General features: G+C 41.2%; 2 protein-coding genes across 3 annotated transcripts in view; one reads left to right on the forward strand and one right to left on the reverse strand.

The window, feature by feature from the left end:
- tchp (trichoplein, keratin filament binding) overlaps positions 1-21,784 on the forward strand; it is a 525,906-nt gene that overhangs the window by 300,870 nt on the left and 203,252 nt on the right. The gene's annotated exons all lie outside the window — the stretch shown is intronic.
- The window catches only part of trpv4 (transient receptor potential cation channel, subfamily V, member 4), a 121,022-nt gene that overhangs the window by 2,649 nt on the left and 96,589 nt on the right, over positions 1-21,784 (reverse strand). Inside the window, exons 7-15 of the mRNA XM_059654958.1 lie at positions 21,420-21,599; positions 16,133-16,291; positions 14,678-14,770; positions 12,485-12,558; positions 9,733-9,898; positions 6,663-6,729; positions 4,873-5,207; positions 2,595-2,722; positions 855-979 (exon numbers count right to left, since the gene is read on the reverse strand). Coding sequence (XP_059510941.1) covers positions 855-979; positions 2,595-2,722; positions 4,873-5,207; positions 6,663-6,729; positions 9,733-9,898; positions 12,485-12,558; positions 14,678-14,770; positions 16,133-16,291; positions 21,420-21,599 — 1,327 coding nt within the window. The remainder of the gene's footprint in view (positions 1-854; positions 980-2,594; positions 2,723-4,872; positions 5,208-6,662; positions 6,730-9,732; positions 9,899-12,484; positions 12,559-14,677; positions 14,771-16,132; positions 16,292-21,419; positions 21,600-21,784) is intronic.

Here is a 21,784-nt window from a genome sequence, read left to right on the forward strand (position 1 = left end):
TGTCCTTATTAAGAGCTTGAGATATTAAAGGAATTATGTAAATGCAAATTGTTCTTGCTGTCCACAAGCTTTCTGTGTCTTTAAAATTTACATGAGCCAGGTACCATGCTTCATGCTGGAACTTGAGCAGAAAATCCGGACCTTTGTTAACATGCACAATTAAGTTATGAACAAAACATTATTCAGAGTAAGATTGAGGTTTTCAAAGGCTTTCCATAAATTTGTTTTCCTTTTTCTTTTGTCTATCCCCTGGGAAATTATATCTTTGGCTTGAGCTCATGATTGGGCTGGAAGTTAGAATGTACTGAAACCTGCCCGAAAATGAACACTTCATACTAAACTGATACATTCACAGATCCAAAGGACTTGTGTGGTGAATCTACAAGATCCACCCTGAAACCATGGATACCTACAAATAATGAACTGGGACAGCTTTTGATTCACCAAACCTTTTCACAAGTTAACCATGGGAGGCAGCTTGCTGCAAAGTCACTGTACCTGGAGTTTTCACTGGGTCAAGATCACTTCCCCTCGCAACTTGCTTCCTTTGTGGCCCTAAATTCTCGTGATGTTTGTGGTGAGTGCACGGTAGCACATTTTGTGAATGAGCTGGTTTTAAAGGAATGGGAAGCACTTACCCAGAATGCTCACATGTAGAGAAACCACCCTGTCTCTGGGAATGAATGCTTGTACTGCTCTGTCCTAGGGACTATGGATGCTGGAAAAATAACTTCCAATTCTACCAATATCTAGGACAGTTGTTACCAACACCTGAATCACGTTTATTCACAGGTTTCACCGAATTTTGTTATATCAATGGTTCTCTTGTAAGTAAAAATGCAATTGTAGCTCACCTCGCCGTAGCCGCCCAATGGTGTGAGTAAAACCAGCATCATATTGGTAAGTGTCACTCCTTCCTGGATCTTCATTAATAATTCCAACATTTTGGTTCCAATGAGACCAGTTGACCTCATCCACTCTGGAATATAAACAGAGACAGCAATGTCATGGTTACTGTTGAGTGCAGGCAGTATTGGGAAATGGCAGAAAGAAATGTCATCATTTAAAATTATCATAGCACCAAAGTGACCACCCAATCTGAAGCCAGTTTATGTACGAATCTTGATCAGTTGTTCAGTGTCTGATACCTCACACCTAGAGCTGAGTGGCTGCCGAATACCATAATGTGTAGAAATCCAAGGGGCAGGATTTAACTTTTTGGGTTGGAACCTCACATTTGGGTTAAATGGAGGTTGAAACCTCAAAACTGTGTGGGAGGCAGTCAAGCAGCAGTGGTTTTGCCCAATGGGAACAGTTAAAATTAGTGATCAGAAGGTAGGCTTTCCATCCAATTAATGGCAGCCAGGATCCCTCCAAAATGGGGTGAGAGCTACCACTGCAGGTCGGGAACAGAGGGGTGCTCTGTCTGTATATTTCACAATTTAAAATCAATCCGAATGTACCCCCTGGTGGCCACCTCCAGGGAGCTATGCAGTTGAAGGTGCAGGCTGACTGGAATTTTCCATAGACCTCTCTCAATTGGCTATTAAATAGCTTTAATTGGTTACCCACTGCTTATGGTCAGGTAGCCCTTTGGCCACCAATCCCAGCAGTGGTCAAGTGGTAAACAAAGTCAATGGCTGGGAGCTTGAAATGCCACCCTGTCCTACCTTCATGCTCACTGCCCATGCAACACCAGCCCCCACCTCCCCAAAGCCCCACCACCACCCCACTTCCCCCCAACTCTCAACCGCAGCTAAAACAATCTCAGAAAGAACCAGAGTCATACCTGTGGTACACGTAGCGTGCTGAAGAAAACATCACTTTATACATAATGATACTAGGATGGAATGTTACACTGTATGAACATTGTGTAAGATCCCCCCGTTCCCAGCAAGTCACATCCATTGTACCATTACTTTACAAGAGATTTATAAGGAGCATTACTAGAATTACTTTACAAGAAGTTTTTAAGGAACATACTAGAATTGACTGAAAGTTCCATACCACCTCACAGGTTCAATCCAAGGCAATTATTTTAGCTGCCTTGGATCAACATTCAAATGTTCTCAAAGAGCTTGAGATGTGAAATTTACAATAGACTTCAGCTGGGGTTCTTGTGGTGCAATGGTAGTGTCACTACCTCTGGATTAGGAAGCCTGGATTCAAATCCTATCTGTTCTAGAGGTACGTAGTAATATCTCTGAACAAATCAATTTAAAATATCCACAATGGAAATCAGGGAATAAAGAGGGTTGCATTTTTCTATCTGGAAACTGTTTAGCAGTTCTAACAAAGGATCTCAACTCAAAGCTTCAGTTGTTGCTGATATTTATTTTGCTGACGCTGTGCCCTGTTTTTGATAGTATGAGTCCTTTCTGGGAAGCTGAGCTGGATTGTCAGTGGATGGTTGGAAGTGTCTTTCACCAGTCCTTTGGGTTTCATATTTATGGCAGCTTTTGTGAGGCAATTGGAACTGGGCCTTGCAATAAATCAGCCACAGTGTGTCTGTACCAGTCACTTAAACTGTTCTGTGCATAGATACCCTTTAAGTATAAGTTATAAAAAAAACACAAGTCTTATCTCTTTCTTACCTAAAACACCATCTCCGGTCAGGAGTACCGTCAGAATTGATTCCCACAGTAACCATCTCTCCTGAACGAAATGCTTTTCTTAGAAACACTGGGAATGATCTTTCGATATCCAGGATAGTTGTAGCCCACTGATCATGATAAGAAAAGTTAGATATTATTTCAATGGTCACTTTTACACATTCTGCATCAATTGTATCAAATCTCATACAAGAGACTGGACCCATGTATCAGAAATGTTGAGTGGCCAACTAGATCTCACAATGCTGTCCAACCCCTGCACTACTTCCCCTTCCATTCATATTTAATTCCATACTTTCTCATGACTGTCTCCTTCTTTCTCCCCTTCCCCCTTTATTATATATGGATAATGCACCTTCTGCTTTCTCACTTTCTCTTCACTGAAGGAAAACTTTGCGGACTGATTGCAAGAAAGCTAGTGTGCGGCACATACAAACACACAAGTTAGGAGCAGGAATAGGCCACTCAGCCCCTCAAGCCTAACCTGGAAATAGATGAGATCATGGCTCATCAGATTATTCCACATTCCCAACTCCCCCCTCCCATGATAATCTGACATCACTATAAAAAGTCTATCTACTGCTATCCCTAATATTTTTCAGGCATCTTTTTCAGGAAGCATTTCTATCCTCTGATACAAAAGTGTTTTCCTTATTTCTCTCATAAATGATGACCCCTTTATTTTAAAACAGTGAGTCTTAGTTCTAGACTCTCTCACAGGAGGAACTGTCTTCTCTACAACCATCATGACCCTTATAGGGCCAGGAACATTGTCTGATTGTTTAATTCAATCCCAATGGGAAGATCCGCTGTACCATACAGCTTAGATATCTCACAGCTTTGAGGAAATAGCTGAAAGCAGCCATTATAGATTTCAAAAGATGGTTGCTTTTCACAAACCACAAAGCTTTTTAAGGATGTTACAACCATGACAGAAATGCAGTGGTTTTAATGTGTTTGAAAGAAAGACCTTCCAGAACGAGGGAATTGAAGGATGGGTCAGCAAGTTTGCAGACGACACAAAGGTCGGAGGTGTCGTTGACAGTGTAGAGGGCTGTTGTAGGCTGCAGCGGGACATTGACAGGATGCAGAGATGGGCTGAGAGGTGGCAGATGGAGTTCAACCTGGATAAATGCGAGGTGATGCATTTTGGAAGGTCGAATTTGAAAACTGAGTACAGGATTAAGGATAGGATTCTTGGCAGCGTGGAGGAACAGAGGGATCTTGGTGTGCAGATACATAGATCCCTTAAAATGGCCACCCAAGTGGACAGGGTTGTTAAGAAAGCATATGGTGTTTTGGCTTTCATTAACAGGGGGATTGAGTTTAAGAGTCGTGAGATCTTGTTGCAGCTCTATAAAACTTTGGTTAGACCGCACTTGGAATACTGCGTCCAGTTCTGGGCGCCCTATTATAGGAAAGATGTGGATGCTTTGGAGAGGGTTCAGAGGAGGTTTACCAGGATGCTGCCTGGACTGGAGGGCTTATCTTATGAAGAGAGGTTGACTGAGCTCGGTCTCTTTTCATTGGAGAAAAGGAGGAGGAGAGGGGACCTAATTGAGGTATACAAGATAATGAGAGGCATAGATAGAGTCGATAGCCAGAGACTATTTCCCAGGGCAGAAATGGCTAGCACGAGGGGTCATAGTTTTAAGCTGGTTGGTGGAAAGTATAGAGGGGATGTCAGAGGCAGGTTCTTTACGCAGAGAGTTGTGAGAGCATGGAATGCGTTGCCAGCAGCAGTTGTGGAAGCAAGGTCATTGGGGTCATTTAAGAGACTGCTGGACATGCATATGGTCACAGAAATTTGAGGGTGCATCCATGAGGATCAATGGTCGGCACAACATTGTGGGCTGAAGGGCCTGTTCTGTGCTGTACTGTTCTATGTTCTATGTTCTAACTCAAGAATCTATAATATGAGTCTACTGATATAAGACTGGATACACTCAATTTAGAACAGTTTCGGAGAAATTTCTTCACACAGAGACTTAGGTGTCCAGAATTCACTCCACCCTCTGTGGTGAAGGCAGGAACTGTATCAAATTTCAAGATCAGATTTGGGAAATGAATGAGAGAGCAAAGATGAATGGATATGGATATACAGGTTGGATGGGTAAAGGCAAGTAGACCTATTTACTTATAAGGAGAGTAAATGCTGATAGAGATTGCTTTGGCCTGTTCAACCTTCCCTTTATGACTGCGAAATATTCAAAGCAAAGGATATAACCATGCCTGCAATTTCTGCACTGCTCAATCTTACCTGCAGTCTCCAGATTTGTTTGCTCTTCTTAGAGACCTGACCCACAGTTTCACCCATCAAAGCAATTAACATGTTCAGCAGGAGCACAAAGGTTAGGATAATATAGGAGACCAGGAGGATCACAAACACAATGGGGTACTTGGCATTGTTGATAACATCGAGGTCACCCATGCCAATGGTGAGTCGGAAAAGCTCCAGGAGGAACTTGCTGAATGACAAGTTGTCTCTACAGATGGGATATGTCGAACTCGTACAGTTGGGAGAGTCAGATGTAATGTCGCAAGTTTGAAGTGTAATATCATCACTGGGACAAGTCATCAACAGTGAGACCAGGGCTGGAATGGAAATGGCAGACATCAGCATTACATTTATAACACATAGATTTAAAAGCAGATATGTACAAAACAAATATGTGATTCCATAAATTTATTTTACAAACAAATTTAATGACATGTTTTCTGAAGAAAGATTTGTTTTCTTTCTTTAGGGTTCCTGTTCCATTATGCATATTAAACCAAAAAGACTGGATAGGTACCCAGCAAATGTCAGTGTCAATGGATTCTGCCGTGGAAGTTAATCCCAGGATAATTATCCCAAAAGCAATCCAATCTCAGCTCCTCCATAACCACCGCTCAGAGAACAAGCTCAACATGAGGATTCATGAGCGCAAAAGCCACATGCTACTGCACCCCTCAACCTTACATGTTTATCATTTTATAACCCTTTTCCAAAGTTGGATAAAGTAACTGTGAAGTGAAAGGCAGGAAGCTAAAATGTTTCTTCAAGAGATTTGTGCTTTGTATTAAAAACATGTCTGTCTGTGAGCAGCAGCTGAAGTTGGCAGTGCAGAGATCCTCAAAAAATGAAGCAAGTGTATAAAAGAGGCCTTACAGGTGGTAGGAAAAACAGCAGTCTTATTTTAATGTTGTGATGATGAGTTTGTATTTGGCCAATTAATTTAAAACCAAACTTAGTGATTTCAAAGCCAATTGAATTTAAATCTGATGGTGTTAACAACCTGAAACCAAACATAAGAATTTGATTATGTAATTACATTATGTTATTATGTATATAAGACAAGGAAAATTGGAGAGGGCCAATTCCCAACAGAAAGGGACAGCTATTCACCACCCACCAGAGTTAGCATCATTCAGTTCTTAGAGAAAGCCCATCTAATTAATCAGAAGTACCACGGTACTTTAGCTCAAAATTCTCACTGAAGAAACTGTAGAGATAAAACATCCCTAATAACAGAATTAACGGAAGAAGGATGTTTTTGAACAGACCTGAGTCAACAGAATATTCCAGAAGTCAGTCCGTGCAAACTTGGAGAGATTAAGTTATAATTTATTGCTTCTTATTAATTGGGTTTATATTGATGGGACTTGTCTTTGTTTAAACAACATTCCAGTAGAATTTAGACCAGTTCCGGAGTAGTTAGTAGTCCAGGGGGGGTTTATTTGGTTTGTTAGTAATTCTGTTAATTTGTTCATTGTTATGGTTGAGCAAATAAATTGTTTCTAGTTATTTGTAAAGTGGAGATCACAGATTTTCTTTCTTTGATCCATTCATTTAACAGATTATGAGTGGAAAGGCGAGCTTTTCTGGGAGTTTTGGGGGTAATTATTAGAATGGAACCTCTAATACTAATAAAGCAGATTGGGGCTTGTGTTTTGGTGATTATCAGAGTGGTTTGTCCGTGTCATAACACACCATTTGTAACAAGCTTCCAAAAGTTACATCTTTGCCAGTATCCACCTCAAGATGGTTGCATTTAAAATATCACAAACCTGATGTGAAGCCAATCATGAACAACACATAAACCAGAAGGAACCGGAAAAGATCTTTAACCAGGATCTGAAAAAAAAGGACAATTTTGTCAGATGATTTAAATGTGCAATGGGATCGAAAAGAAGAAATCCAAAGGAGTTGCACTGATCTCCTATATGATATTCTGTAGATGTGACTGCAGTTTCTGGAACATACTAGAGGAGTCAGAGGAGCTACAATATCTTATATGGCTGAAACAAGAGGTTTGCTCAAACAAGCACATTTCAAAGTCAAGATTGGAATCTTCTTCATGAGTTTCTTCTGAAAGTGGATTTGATGAGCTCATTGATTTCACAATGACAAGTTGATTCTGTGCCAGGAGAACCAAGTGTATATAAGCAAGTCAATCTCTTTATCCATCCTTTCTACAGACTCGCAAATTCATTTATTAATGTTATTAATGTACCAATGGATGACTGTTGTCTTCATCATCAGGTCCAGAAGGTCAAATCTGATTTTACACCCAATGTACCAGCTACCATTGCCAACTGTGCCCAGTCACATTCCTTGAGGACACTCTCATTCTTCCTAAGTGCCCTGTCCAAATTACTGCTTAAAATTCCACTTTTATGTCTGTATAACGTTTTCTCCTGAATTGATATAACCATGGATGTGAGTTTGCTCGCTGAGCTGGAAGGTTAGTTTTCAGACGTTTCGTCACCATTCTAGGTAACATCATCAGTGAGCCTCCGACAAAGCGCTGGTGTTATGTCCCGCTTTCTATTTATCTGTTCAGGCTTCCTTGGGTTGGTGATGTCATTTACAAAATACCTTGCAAGAACTGTGACAAACACTACATTGGACAAACAGGCAGAAAGCTAGCCACCAGGATACATGAACATCAACTAGCCACAAAAGACATGATCCACTATCATTAGTATCCTTACATACACATGAGGAAGGACACCACTTTGATTGGGACAACACATCCATCCTAGGACAAGCCAAACAGAGACACGCATGAGAATTCCTAGAAGCATGGCATTCCAACCGGAACTCCATCAACAAACACATTGATTCGGAGCCCATCTACCATCCTCTGAGGAAAAGAACAGGAAATGACATCACCAACGCAGGAAATGACATCACCAACCCAAGGAAACCTAAACAGATAAATAGAAAGCAGGACATAACACCAGCACTTCACCAGAGGCTCACTGATGATGTTACCTAGAATGGTGACGAAACATCTGAAAACTAACCTTCCAGCTCAGCGAACAAACTCACATCCAGAACCTCAACCTGAGCTGCAAATCTTCTCAAAACTCGCTGATATAGCCATGTCTGGGTGATTAATCTTTAGTTCCTGGGAACTCCAAGACAATTCTAGAGAGTTGGCAACACACCTAGTAACACTGGAAGCTGACAAATTAAGTGGCAATGTAAATGAGGTCACTCCCCGTGACATGTCTGGAGCTCCTGGTCAGCACTTCAGTTCGTCAATATCCATTAACATGCCTGGGCTCTGGTCATAATAGTCCCAGCCCACAATGATATTCAGAATTCAATCAGGCTCAATGCCCAGGAAATTATCATCCAGAATCCTGAAACTGCTAAAGATTTACTGTCCTTAAATCTGAAGTGTCTATTCTGCTTAATTTTGCCACAGGCTGTGATAGTTCATGCTGTATGTGTGCTCAAATAGTCATTTTATCATTTTCATAAATTGCCTCTGAATTAGTCTATCCATTAATTTTGGCAACATAAACGATGATCTCAGATTCAGGCCTGTTATGTTTACATTCCACACCCCCCACCCCAGCCCCACATGTCTATTCTGCTCTGATTCACATGATAAATGAGAAAAGCGGGCATGCTCCCCTCCCGCCACTTGTTACAGTTGCACCATTTGAACAAGAATAAGATAAAGTTACCACAGTCTCAGAGGACCACTCTCTTTAGAGAGAGAGAGTCAGAGACAGAGACGACTGGTGGTGAGTTTAACATGAGGATCACTATGCCTCAGGCATGGGGTGAGGTTGAGAAGGCAGGACCTTCATGGTAACCTCAGCCACTATGGGATTTGAACCCATGCTGTTGGCAGGACTATATCACAAACCAGCCGTCCAGAGTTACATGCAAATCAATGGACACATCAGGCAAGTGTTCAACGGTGTTCTTTTTCAAGTGATGTGGTTGCATCCTAAATGCCCTCTGAAATGGCCAAACAAGCCACTCAAACCAAGGCAATTCGGGACAGGCAACAATATTTTCTGGAAGATAATTGCCCTTAAGAGGGCAAAGAAATGAGAAAGAATATTGATTTCAGGTATAAGGAATCTACAGTATGGGGAATACTTAAGGTACACAGGAATAGGACATGACCATTCAGCTTCTTGAGCCTGTCCCATTATTTAATTAGATCATATATGTTTCATGTTTTAGCTCCATTTACCATTAGGAGGTCTTGTGGCAGTCATTTCCTGGCTTTTGGACCTGAATCTCCGCATTCAAATCCCACACCAGGATTTGTCTATTATATAGCCCAACAGGTTGATATTAAACCAGGGAGTCTTTCTACTATCTCCCCACAGGAAAGAAGGTGAATGAGGAAAAGTTTGAACAAATGCTTCACTTACCAGCATTGTTTCCCTAACCATTTATACTCTTTGCTTAACCAAAAAACTATAAACCTCGGTGTTGACATGTCCACTTGACGCCCCCAGCAGCAACAGCAGTACCGATGCAGGGGGAGGGTTCCAAATCCCCACTCTCCTTCCTGAAGTCATTCCTGACTAAAATTTTAAGCTTGTGATCCTTGTTCTAAACATATTCCAAGAAAATTGGGCTTATTCTCATTGAATAATAAAAGAAGGTTGCAAAGTAATGCCATGGAATCTCTTAAGGCTTTTGACAGGATGAAAAGGTAATAAGTAAAAGGTGAGCTAGGGAATTATTTATTTTGTAAACTATGTACAAGAGAAAATTGGATGTCATTGTACAGAGCCACACATGATTAGCTTGTCAACTCTCCTGGCCTCTTCTGTGAAAATGTGCATATTCCAAAGTTTGTTCCATCATTACACCCACCTTCTGTATCATAATGCTGTAGGTCCCTGTTAGCTTCAGGCCCCTGGTGAAGTACAGTGTGTTTATCCAGCCTAAGACCAGAGCAAACACCATTACAGCAAGATAGGACTCCTCACCAGCCAAGTACAGTCCCGCCGACACCAACACCAGGATGGAATAAATAAAACTGCAACACAGGAGCACCACAGGGGCTTGGTCAACAGAAGCATAAACAGACTGATAGATTATTAGCCCACAATCGCAGAATCACTGCCTCTTTGATGGGTGAACTGAGAGGTAGAATCTCAGCTATGCTCCCATTTCTCTCATCACGTATATGAACGCTGCAGGAGGGTGCTTCAGCCAACATGTGACCTGCAACCCATCCTCAAGTCCTTACTTTTGAACTTGAACTCCAGTTCTAACATGTTGTCATGTCTTGTTTGAGTTTTGTAAGTTAATAGTATGAGGATTGTTGTTTAGAACTTGTAGCTCCATTTATGAGTTTAGAAGAAGGAAACTTGACCTATTGAAACATGTAAGACTCAGGGGACTTGACAGGGTAGATTTGGAAAAGTTTTTTCCCTTTGTGGGAGAGCCTAGGACCGGAGGACATAATCTCAGAATAATAGTTCACACATTTAAAACTGAGATGAAGAGGAATTTATTCTCAGAAGGTTGTGAATCTGTGGGTTGTTGAAGCTATATTGTTAAATATATTCAAGGCTCAGAGAGAAATAAGCCAATTAAGGGTTGCAGTGAAAAGGCAGGAAAATGGAGTTAAGGTTTATCAGACTAGTCAAGGTTTTGCTGAATGGCTTACTTCTGCTCTTACATCTTGTGGTCATAGGGATGAATTTCAGATTGGTTAATATTAAACTGCTGACCTGTTAGTACCATAAAATTAAGATGAATTGTATTCTTGAAACTCCCAAGGTGCCATGTTGCCCATCAATATTACCCAAGACCACAAAAGCTTGGGCACCCTTACAATATTATGTCCATTCAAATTCTGTATCTCAATAATGTATCTCTTTATGTTATCACCTAGCAGCCTAAATTGTCCGTCTTAGGACTATATTCTTTGCATGGATTTGCAGTGAGCAGAGACAGCAAACTACTCAATACTCACTTAACTCTGATCCCTCACTGGCTATTTTCTGGGCTGCCAGGCTGATTGATGTAAGAGGTGAATGAATACTGGAGGCTGCAGCCAGCTGTCATCCAGAGACCAGCAGGGGGAGTTCTAAGGCAAGACTTGAATGCCAATTTCCCCACAAACATTGCTTACCACCCCCACCATGCTATCTCTCACCACCCAAACCCACCAATCACTCTCACCCATCATCTTCTGAGACCTGAAGAAGTTAATGTGTTCCAGACTTGTGTGACTCAATGGTGGAGGCCCCCCAGAACCTCTTGTTGTGTGCATGGCACAGTGTCACATGTCAGGGTGCTTCAAGTCCAGAATCAAGGAGGTTGTGAGAAACCTGGGCTTGTATTCTTTCCTATGTTGGTTCACATGCCTGGGAACTTCATTAAAAGCTGTTACATGCATGTGCCTTAATTCCCACATTTGTAAGCTTCCTATACTGAAAATACACAAAACCAGTCAAATTTGCAATCCAATGCTCATTTCTTGGTTCTACCAACCTCTTGTCCTCCAAGTAGCTTAGAGCATAAGACCATAAGAAATCACTGGAACTGGCCTTTCAGCCATTTAAAACTGCTCAGATCATGACTGATCTTACACTTCAACTCCACTTTGCTGTTCTATCCTCATATCCCTTCATTCTCTGCCTGTCCAAGAAACTATAATTTCAATCTTGAATATACTCAGTATCTGAGCATCCAGATCACTGCAATAGAGAATCCCAAAGATTCATAACCATACCCTCCACCCCGAGTAACAATATTTCTCCTTATCTACGTCCTAAATAGCTGGCCCATTAACCTGAGATAATTACCCCTACTCTAGACCCACCTGCCAGGGAAGCCAACATTTCCTCAAGCACTCTGAGAATCCTCTTACCTCAGGGATCAATCTAGTGAATCTTCAGGGTACTATATCTGAGGCAAGTATATCCTTCCTCAGTGAAAATTATACACAGGACTCTTAATGTGGTCTCACCGAAGTCCTACATGATTGTACCAGGTTTTCCTTACTCTTGCACTGCAAAGCCTGTGCTACAAGGTATCCTGCACTACCTCTTCCATGTTTCACCCTTAAGAACAGTAGTCTAGAATAATAAGGTCCTAATGACTCTACATTAAGAATTTGAGATTTGTTCACTCAAAGAGTTAGAATTAAGCAAGATGCAGGACATTGCCGTCTCTGTACAGGTTCAATCATTCATAAATTTTCCTTTTGTCCTGAAGAGGTTGGTTTTAATGTGATCCAGCCAAGATTGTTTACTTGTGGGCATATTTGAAATGCCACAATGTTCTACTGGTATTTCCAACAGTTTGAATGTAAAGGAATTAATTGGAGGGTCAGTCATACTATAAACATCACATAATTACTTCCGAATGTTAGTGTGGTTGAATTTTAGGCTTTTGATTTACACTAATAAACACTGTATTCTGGTTATCCTGGAGAAAAGCAGTGTCTAATTGTGTATGTAGGTCAGAGCCATAAGGAACATCATTCTCACTGTAAATGCAATTGACCATGAATGATACTCAGACACAGGTAATAGGCTTTTTTAAGCAAATTGAGTGCTTTATAACCTGAATTGCATGTTAACTTTTAAGGAATTATGGAACATCTTACTAAAGCAGCTGGAAAGATCCATCAATAAACATGGAGTTCACTCCTGGACATTTCTTCAGGAACAAATCCTTCACCTGTGCAATGGAAGAAAGATTTTACTTGTTTTCATACAGAATTATAGAAGTATTACAGTGCAGTAGGTGGCCATTCAGCCTATCACATCAGCACTGGCTCTTCAAATGAACAGCATTGCCGGCGGCCAAATTTCTGCTTTGTCCCTTTAAAGTTTTATTTATTTCTATTTACATAATTGTCCAGTGTCCTCTTGAATGCCTCAATGCAACCTGCCTCCACCACCCTTCCAGGTAGTGTATTCTACACCCTAACTGCTTGCTACATGAAAAAGATGTTCTCATTTGTTCCTTTTGGGAATCACTTTAAATCTGTGCCATGTGGCTCTTGATCCTTTTACAAACAGGAACAGTTTCTCCCTATCTACTCTACCCAACCTGGTCATAATTTTGAAAACCTATTAAATCTTCACTAAGCAGAATTGTCCCAACATCTTCAATCTATCGACATATCTGGAGTTCCTCATTCCCTAGGAGGATTCTTGTAAATCATTTTTGCAATGTCTCCAATGCACTCACGTCTCTTCTATAGTGCAAAACCCACGACTGTGCACAAAACTCCAATACTAGCAGCATGTTAAAAACATTTATTTGATCTTTCTCTCCATTATGGAGGGTCCCTCAATACCAGTCATGAACTTTCCACCTTGACAATGCTTATGTGTGTATCTCCATGTGTGTCTCTGTGTGTGTCTACATATGCATGTGCATGGGTAATCTTTGGTGTCGTGGGAGGTTCTTGGCATTAGCTGGACATGTCAGCAAAGTTCAGGAAGGGAGGATCCTGGAGGAATTAAATGCTTATCTATCCTTTGAAACTTTGAACTGCCTCATTAATGCAATAGTTTTTACACACCACTGGTTCTGTGTTTCAAAATAAATAAATGAACACATTTATGTTAAAATAAACAAAACATTCTTCAGCAAATATTGTCAGAAACGTCACATGCCCCCTTCTTTTTCTCCATCTTTATTTCATAACATTTAAAGTTCTATACTTAGTAGCAAATCATGAAGATACTATAGAAAAATTGTGGTATATTTTTGAATGTATATTTTCAAAACTGTAAAAGAATTTCAGCCCCATGCACTGCCAGGAAGTGGCTCTATTTTTCCTGCTGCAGGGAAATTCCTGAGTTCACAGGAGCAGCCATGAAAACTCAATGACCCAAGAAGCAAGATCCCATGGTGACTCATGGATCTTTACTGAGTTAAATAATCTCAGCTACAATATTGGCCATCATCTTTCATGCAATAGAAAGGGGCAGAATCAATCCTAGATTCCTCCTCAAAAAACTCTAGCTGTAAAATACAAGCAAGTGGGTGGTGAGTTCAGCCTGGGCATCCGTGCCCCAGTGTTTGCCCAGTCCAACTCAAAGGAAGGAGACAAGACTGTGGAATAAAATAATTGTGGTGTGGTGACAGGTTACATGTATCAGCTGCTGTACCAACAGAGGGTGAGCCTTTTCTCTATTTTGTATTCAACTGGACAATATTGAGTTTTTTTTTGTGTTTGTTAGTAGGGCAAAATCCTGTTTTTCTTCAGTTCTGAGAAAGGACCATTCCACCCAGAATGTTAACTCTGATTTCTCCCCACAGGTGCTGTCTGATCTGCTGAGCTTTCCCAGCTATTTCTGTTTTTGCTTGTGTTCTCTTTCTTCCATTGTTTTCCTCACCTCTTCCCCATTTTCCCTTCAACTTCACACACCATCCAAAGTTGTGAAAATGTACAGTCTTGACATATAACTTTCCCACTGCCACCCTGAAGGCATTCACTGATGGACAGGTGGGACAATCCTTCAGTGTAACTTGGCATTTGGTTTTCCCTACCCACCCACTGGGAAGGCATTGACTTTCACTCAGCACTCTCCGCAATAATGCAACATTTCATTCGTGAGATAGGCAGCCACATTGATGTTCCTTCTGGCCTACAGGACGTGCACAAACAGCCTGGAACACAACTGTCACCATAACTCAAAACAGTGGACAATTAGATTTGTTAAAGTTTTCCTAGCTAAACCATAATGACAACATTGTTTGGAAGTACAAGGTTAATAACGATTAAGGTAATTTGTCTTTTCAATGGCACTGAATTCTTGACAAACTATTTTCCTTTACTTACGTTTGTGAAGAAAAAGAAGATGGCAGTGACAACAGTGATAATTTCTCCAGCCATTCGAAAGTAGTCGACTGTTGTGTTGTACGGGTAAGGAGGCTGCAAGAGATTAGAAGGATCTAATGATGAAACCACAGTGAATGATCAAGCAGGGTTCAGAGCCTGAAACAGGAGCTGAGGGATAGTTAAAAAGAATGGCAATAGGTGAGTACTAGCTGAATTCCATTCATTTTCTCCCCTTTTTCTGGTGTCACCAGTCTGTCCACCAACCACAGCTAATGCAATGGCAATTGCAGCCTTAAGCTGTGTGTGAAACCAGACCCAAAATCTGAGCCTAATTTTCCTGGGATGGCTCTCACTCTGATTACCTCTCTGTGGCAAACCCCCAACTCCACCTCATCCCACTCACTGTGGAAAGCCTCTGGTGGAGTGGCACATTTGAAACTGTTGTGATTGCTGCCGTAATGTGAAGGCAACAGAGCAAGGAGAGCTCTTCACACTGGAGGTGCCAACACAAAGTATTTTTAACATTTAGTCTGACCCTTTATGAAAGCTGACACAGTACTATCGTCACATTACTTGTAAGTGTGCACATTGGCTAGATACTACATTGTCCCCTCTATCAAATTTGCTAACTACATTAAGGCAAAGTTGCACAAGCAGCTATGAATAATTATTCAGATAATGTGATTGCATGCAATTGCAATTCAGCTTACTGTGCTGTTAATCTTGCTTTGTACTGACAGCTAAGCCGAAAAACCCAAGTTTGGCCTGGAGCACAGCATTGACTGCCTAATGACAGAACAATAATATCACAAGCTCAATTCGCTACTCTGCTCACTTCCTGGCCTGAGCAGCAAGCAAACAGCTAAATGTTCACAGGATGCTGCAGACACCAATAAATAAGAGGGGAGCAGTCAGATGGTGATATTCTGGGATCTTGTCCCTATTAGTGACAAGTCAGCCTGCAGGTTGGAAGCAATCTGGTCAGCCCTGAATCCTCATGTGCTGAGACTGGATTTAAGGTACAACCTAGATTCTCTCAGCACCCGAGAGGACTATTCAGCCCATCTTGCCTGTGTCAGCTCTTTGAAGGAATACAAAATAGTTTCACTCTGGTGCTCTTTCCCAAAAGCACTGCGAATGTCTCCCTTTTCGATGCATGGCTGATTGCCTTTTGAATCGGCTTCCACTACACTTTCAGACAGCAAACAAATAGACTCACAGGGTGGGGATTACTGCAAGAAGACAAAGAATAGGCAATTGTTCCCTCTAAGCCATCCAGTAACCAGAAAACTCCCGTCCACAAATTGGCCCCTTCAAACTGTCATATGATGGTGCAAACACAAATTAAAGGGCCCTCACACTTAAATGAATGGGCAATCCAGTCCAGGAAAAATTAGAGGGCAAATTGGAACAGACAGATCATTAATTGATAGACAGGCCCCAGCTCACACTTACTTTGCCTTCAGAAGGCCTGTAATAGGCAATAAGGGTAAATATGACCATGGCTGTGATATAGGAGATAACACTGAGGTAGAAGGACACAGCTGCAAACTTCTTCCACTTATCACGAAATAATTCATTAATCGGTTCCACAGCTAACATCTCATAACGATTCTGCAAAAGAAATTCAAATCAACAACAGCTTTCATTTATATAACTTTCTTAGTGAGGTGAAACATCCCAAAGCATATAACAGGAGAAATGCCAAGAGCAATGTGGCAATGAATCACATCACCTCATGTTAGGCCAGATAACGATGTGGGTTTTAAGGAGCAGCTTAATAGAGGAAAAGAACTTAAAAGTGGAGAGGTTTAAGAAAGGAAATTTAAAGCTTATAGAAGTCTTCACCAATGAGCCTAGTTCCTGGCAGAAACAACAAATGTGATTCTCATCAAAATGGCATCACATGGCAATAATAGATAAAATTATCTTTATTAAATGATAGTACATTAGATGTGATTACCAATCATTCATTAAGAATTATGTCCTTCATACTGAGGACGTTTATTCAGGCAACCATTTCTTGAACAGTGCTTTACAATGCATCCCCAGCTGTTGATTCGACCTCAGGCTTGATTGGGAAACTAAATTCTCCAGAGTCCCACTTTACAGGAGATGACCTCCCATGTTTGACAAGGACATTTCACCCAATCATTTTAAAATGGCAAAATTGGGAAACATTTCCAATGTCAGTACCCAGAGAGGAGTCTCACCTGCCAGAAGCACACTTGACAAATCAGGTCACATGGTTATATTAACTGCACACATTTTCCAGTCTCCTTTGGCCAATTTGTGCGCAAAAAGGTGAGACTCTGCCCCAGGACCACAGTGGATTCATTCAGAGTCATTAAAGGAGCATTACTGGCAAGAGATGCACGTTAAATTAGGATATTACATTTGACAAATTAATGAAACAAGTTTCCCTGGTAGATTCTTAGATATGATTTCTTTTTCTTTAACAAATCTGTAAGTTAGTTATGAGTTTTCAGAAGCAGTTTTGCTAAAGCCTCTTTCTGTTAATCTTCAATTCCTCCCCGTACTGTTGAAGACTCCAGTAGAACCTACATTAGCAGTGAGCTGGAGTAAGCAGGATCCCCCAGTTGGGGGTCAAAAACTAAGAGTGACAGTTTCAGAATACGCAAACAGCATTGAACGCTGAGCTGACAAATAATAACTTGACTCAGAGGAACAAAAATCTCAGGAATTCTCTACCACGGAGAACTCTGTGATTTCACTCAAGAACAAAGAACAAAGAAAATCACAGCACAGGAACAGGCCCTTTGGCCCTCCAAGCCTGCGCTGATCCAGATCCTCTGTTTAAACCTGTCACCTATTTTCCAAGGATCTGTATCCCTCAGCTCCCTGCCCATCCATGTATCTGTCTAGATACATCTTAAATGATGCTATCATGCCCGTTCTACCACCTCCACTGGCAATGCATTCCAGACACCCACCACCCTCTGTGTAAAGAACTTTCCACGCATATCGCCCTTAAACTTTTCCCTCTCACCTTGAAATCGTGACCCCAAGTAATTGAGGCCCCACTCTTGCTATCCACCCTGTCTATACCCCTAACTTGGCATAGATCCCATCCGGACCTAGGGACTTGTCCACCCTAATGCCTTTTAGAATACCCAACACTTGCCCTCTCCTTATGCTGACTTGACCTAGAGTAATCAAACATCTATCCCTACCCTCAACATCCGTCATGTCCCTCTCCTCAGTGAATACCGACGCAAAGTACTCATTAAGAATCTCACTCATTTACTCTGAGTCATTGGGTTTATTTAACATAGAGGTTAATAGGTTTTTCGATGCTCAGGCATTAAGGGGCATGTAAATACTTCAGGAAACTGGGGTTGAGGGAAATTATCAGCAATGATCTAACTGAATAACGGAACAGGCTCAATCAGTCAAATGGCCTAATAGTACTCCTGGACGAGTGAAAAACTGATAGACAGGAGGTAGGAGGCTGGTTTGTACAAAACAGGAGAAAGGTACAGGATGCGTCTGAGGATACTGAAGGAATTAAGCATGTTAAGTTCTGGAGCTGTTGGACTAAATTGTCCCACGCTCCATAAATACACAGGGCAGTGCTAGGGTTCTGGAGATCTACAACTGTTACACTGTCGTTCAAAAAAGCATGTGAAGAGAAACTCAACAGTCAGTCAATATACCCTTGGTACTGGGAAAGCTTTTACAAATAATAATCCAGAAAAGATATTACCAGTGACTTGGACAAGTATAAATAAATTACAGAAAGCCAGCTTGGATCTGTTAAAGGTAAATCATGTTGAACTAATTTAGTTAAATTGTTTTGATGAGGTGAAGGACAATGTTGATAAGGATGCTGCAGTTGATGCAATGTACAAGGACCTGCAAAGTTTCACATCACAAGCTTGCCAACAAAGTTGAAACATTTCGCTTTAAAGGGTAGAAACAGAGAGACCCTGGCAATGTACGGACTCAAATTGTTGGACACAAAATTGGTGGGGCAGGTTAAGAAAGTGCCTAGCAAGTGACTGATGCCCTCCCCTTTACTGAACTTGACGGCAGGATGTGGGAACCTAACTGATGGTGGGGTAATAAGTGGGGGAGCCTGCCACCACCTTTTAAAATGGTGGGGAGGTCCTACTCTGTCATCAATTGAGGATCTCAAGCAGACAATTAATACTTACTTAAAAGTCTTTTCCCACCCTCAGTGGCATTGACCCAGCAGCAGGAGAGGGACTTGGCAAGCAAGGAAGAAAACAGCAGCCCCACTGAGAGCTAGTCCCCACATTTCTCACAAGATGGCACTCAATACCTCCAAATTTGGGCATCACACTTTAGGACAGATGTGTTCAGAGAAGCCTTAGGAGAATTCTTCCATGGATGTAAGGGTGGATCAATGACCTAATGATATTATCGCTAGATTATTAATCCAGAGACTCAGGTAACATTCTGGGGACCTGGGTTTGAATCCCACCGTGTAAGGTGGTGGAATTTGAATTCAAAAGCAATCTCGAAATAAGAGTCTAATGATAACCGTGAAACCAATGCCGATTGTTGGGGGAGAAACAACCAGCTGGTTCACTAATGTCCTTTGGGAAAGGAAATATACCAACCTTATCTGGTCTGTCCTACATGTGACTCCAGACCCATAGCAATGTGATTGCATCTTAACTGCCCTTGAGCAATTAGGGATGGGCAATAAATGCTGGCATAGCTACTGATACCATCATCCTGTAAATGAATATATGAAAAATGTGGGAGTTTTGTTACACAGATCAATTGGAGAAGTTGGCGCATGTTGTCTTTAGAGAAGATTGAGTAGAGATTCGATAAAGTTGTTCAAAATTGTGAGGGTCTTGACAGTGAGGATCACAAAACTAGTCCTGTCAGCTGAACAGTTGAGGTTGAGAGGATACAGATTTAAGATGAATGATAAAATGTGAATTCGATAAGTAGAACTTGCAGGCAGCTAGCACAGACATGATGGACCAAATACTCTCCTTCTATGTGTATCATTCTGATTTCTCACATTGCAAACTCCTTGTCACTATGTTGCCCAAGGAAACATACTGCCACAGGGAAAGAAGCAGCTGCACCATTTCCTTTTATGTTGGGGCTTCTGACCCAAGGCAAGCAATGTTGGAACCACAGAATGTGATGGCTGGAAACAGTGAGGCAAGTCCAGCAAGTGCTCTACCAGTGATTGAACTGATACAAAAACACACAAGCCAAGAGACCTATTCCACAGCACACATGAGGCAATAAAACACCACAAACAAAAATCCTCCTTTATTACCAATTTTTGTTTGTTTCCTAGAGAACACGATGTTGTTCCAAGCTTTAGTTTCAGTTTTAGCATAAAACAATCCCTTGTTGGGGAGATCCTTTAAAAAAAGACTTGCATCTTCACAACATTTTTGAAACTTCAGGATAGTCAAAAGCATTTAAAGCCAAAGGACAGCTTTTAAAATATATCCCCTGTTACAATACAGGAAAATCAATTTTTGCTCAGTACGTTCTCGTAATCTTCACTATTACAATGTTCAGATAATATTTTAGTGATATTGATTGAGGGATAAATTACGACCAGGAAAACTCCCTTGATCTTCCTTACACGCACCTAAGAGATTAATGTTTCACGTCAATGCTAGCATCATCAGAGGACAGCGAAGTTCTAATCTATCCTGACAGCAAAGCGTGATACATTTTAGACGATCCAGTTGGTATTACAATACATTATCTATGGACTGTTTACATGCCAGACATACAGAAACTACAGCACATCGTGCAACATGTCACATGTGTCAAAGCCTCCCTGTCTATAATTTTTAGGTTTCCATGAGCTCAGTCAGTGAGGAGCTGAGCCCTAGTGATCAGAATGGTTCCAGGTTTGTTTCAAATGCTGAATTAGCTGTTTTCTGCCATGTACCAAATGAAACCAAACAACTGACACCTCCTTTAGATGGGTGAAAACAGGACATGGATACTGATCTGATTTGCAGTGATTTCCTTATCGGACAGCTCAATAACTGGGGAGAATCAATTGAAAATAATTGGTAGAATGATTAGAGAAGTGTTGAGAGATAATGGGAACTGCAGATGCTGGAGAATTCCAAGATAATAAAATGTGTGGCTGGATGAACACAGCAGGCCAAGCAGCATCTCAGGAGCACAAAAGCTGACGTTTCGGGCCTAGACCCTTCATCAGAGCTCTGATGAAGGGTCTAGGCCCGAAACGTCAGCTTTTGTGCTCCTGAGATGCTGCTTGGCCTGCAGTGTTCATCCAGCCTCACATTTTATTATCAGAGAAGTGTTGAGGACAGGTTTTCGCATCCAGAAGGTGGGAATGATCTTGAACTCTCCGTCTGAAAGGATAGTGGAGCAGAAACCCTCATCACATTGAAAAATATTTTGATATGGAATTCAAGGACTGGAATATGGACCAAGAACTGAAAAATGGGATTAGACCGGATAGACCCAAAGATCATGAGCCAAACAGCTACATTCTTTGCCATAAATGTTCATCAAGCTATGAATCTTGGTGAAGATTTGTATGTGTGTCTCTATGTGAATGTTGGGTGAGAAGGTGCTTTTGTTTTGTGTAAAGTCTCCACAGCCAAATAGCTCACTTGTGAAGGCTCACATGTGCCTGCTTTTTCCTGGTGATATTGGAAGAGGATGAACTGAACAGAACTCCAATGAGAAACCAACACCTAGAAGACAGAAGGAAGTAAATTGGCTCAAATACCTCTATCTTTCCATTGTAGACCAGGATCTCCAACAACGACACCTCCTCTCCACATGTGTCTATCGCTGAGAGATCATAAAGTGAGGAGTATACTGGTCCATATGCCCAGTCCCGAAACTTGCGAGAAAGGTGACGCGCACTTTCATCCTTTATCTCCCTCCTGATAATGTGCTGGAAAACCTGTCAAAAATAGGAGGCCAGGTCATTAAATATTATAGAGTTTTAAAACTATTAGATATAAAAGTCCAAAAGGTTTGCGAATGTTTGTGTTATCTCAATTCAAATGTTTCTTTCTGTGTATCCTAAAGCATTGAACAATCAAATTCATTCTGACAAAATGCAATCACTGTTAAAAATATAACAAG

Source organism: Stegostoma tigrinum, chromosome 26 (genome assembly GCF_030684315.1).
Source record: "Stegostoma tigrinum isolate sSteTig4 chromosome 26, sSteTig4.hap1, whole genome shotgun sequence".
Taxonomy (NCBI): Eukaryota; Metazoa; Chordata; class Chondrichthyes; order Orectolobiformes; family Stegostomatidae; genus Stegostoma; species Stegostoma tigrinum.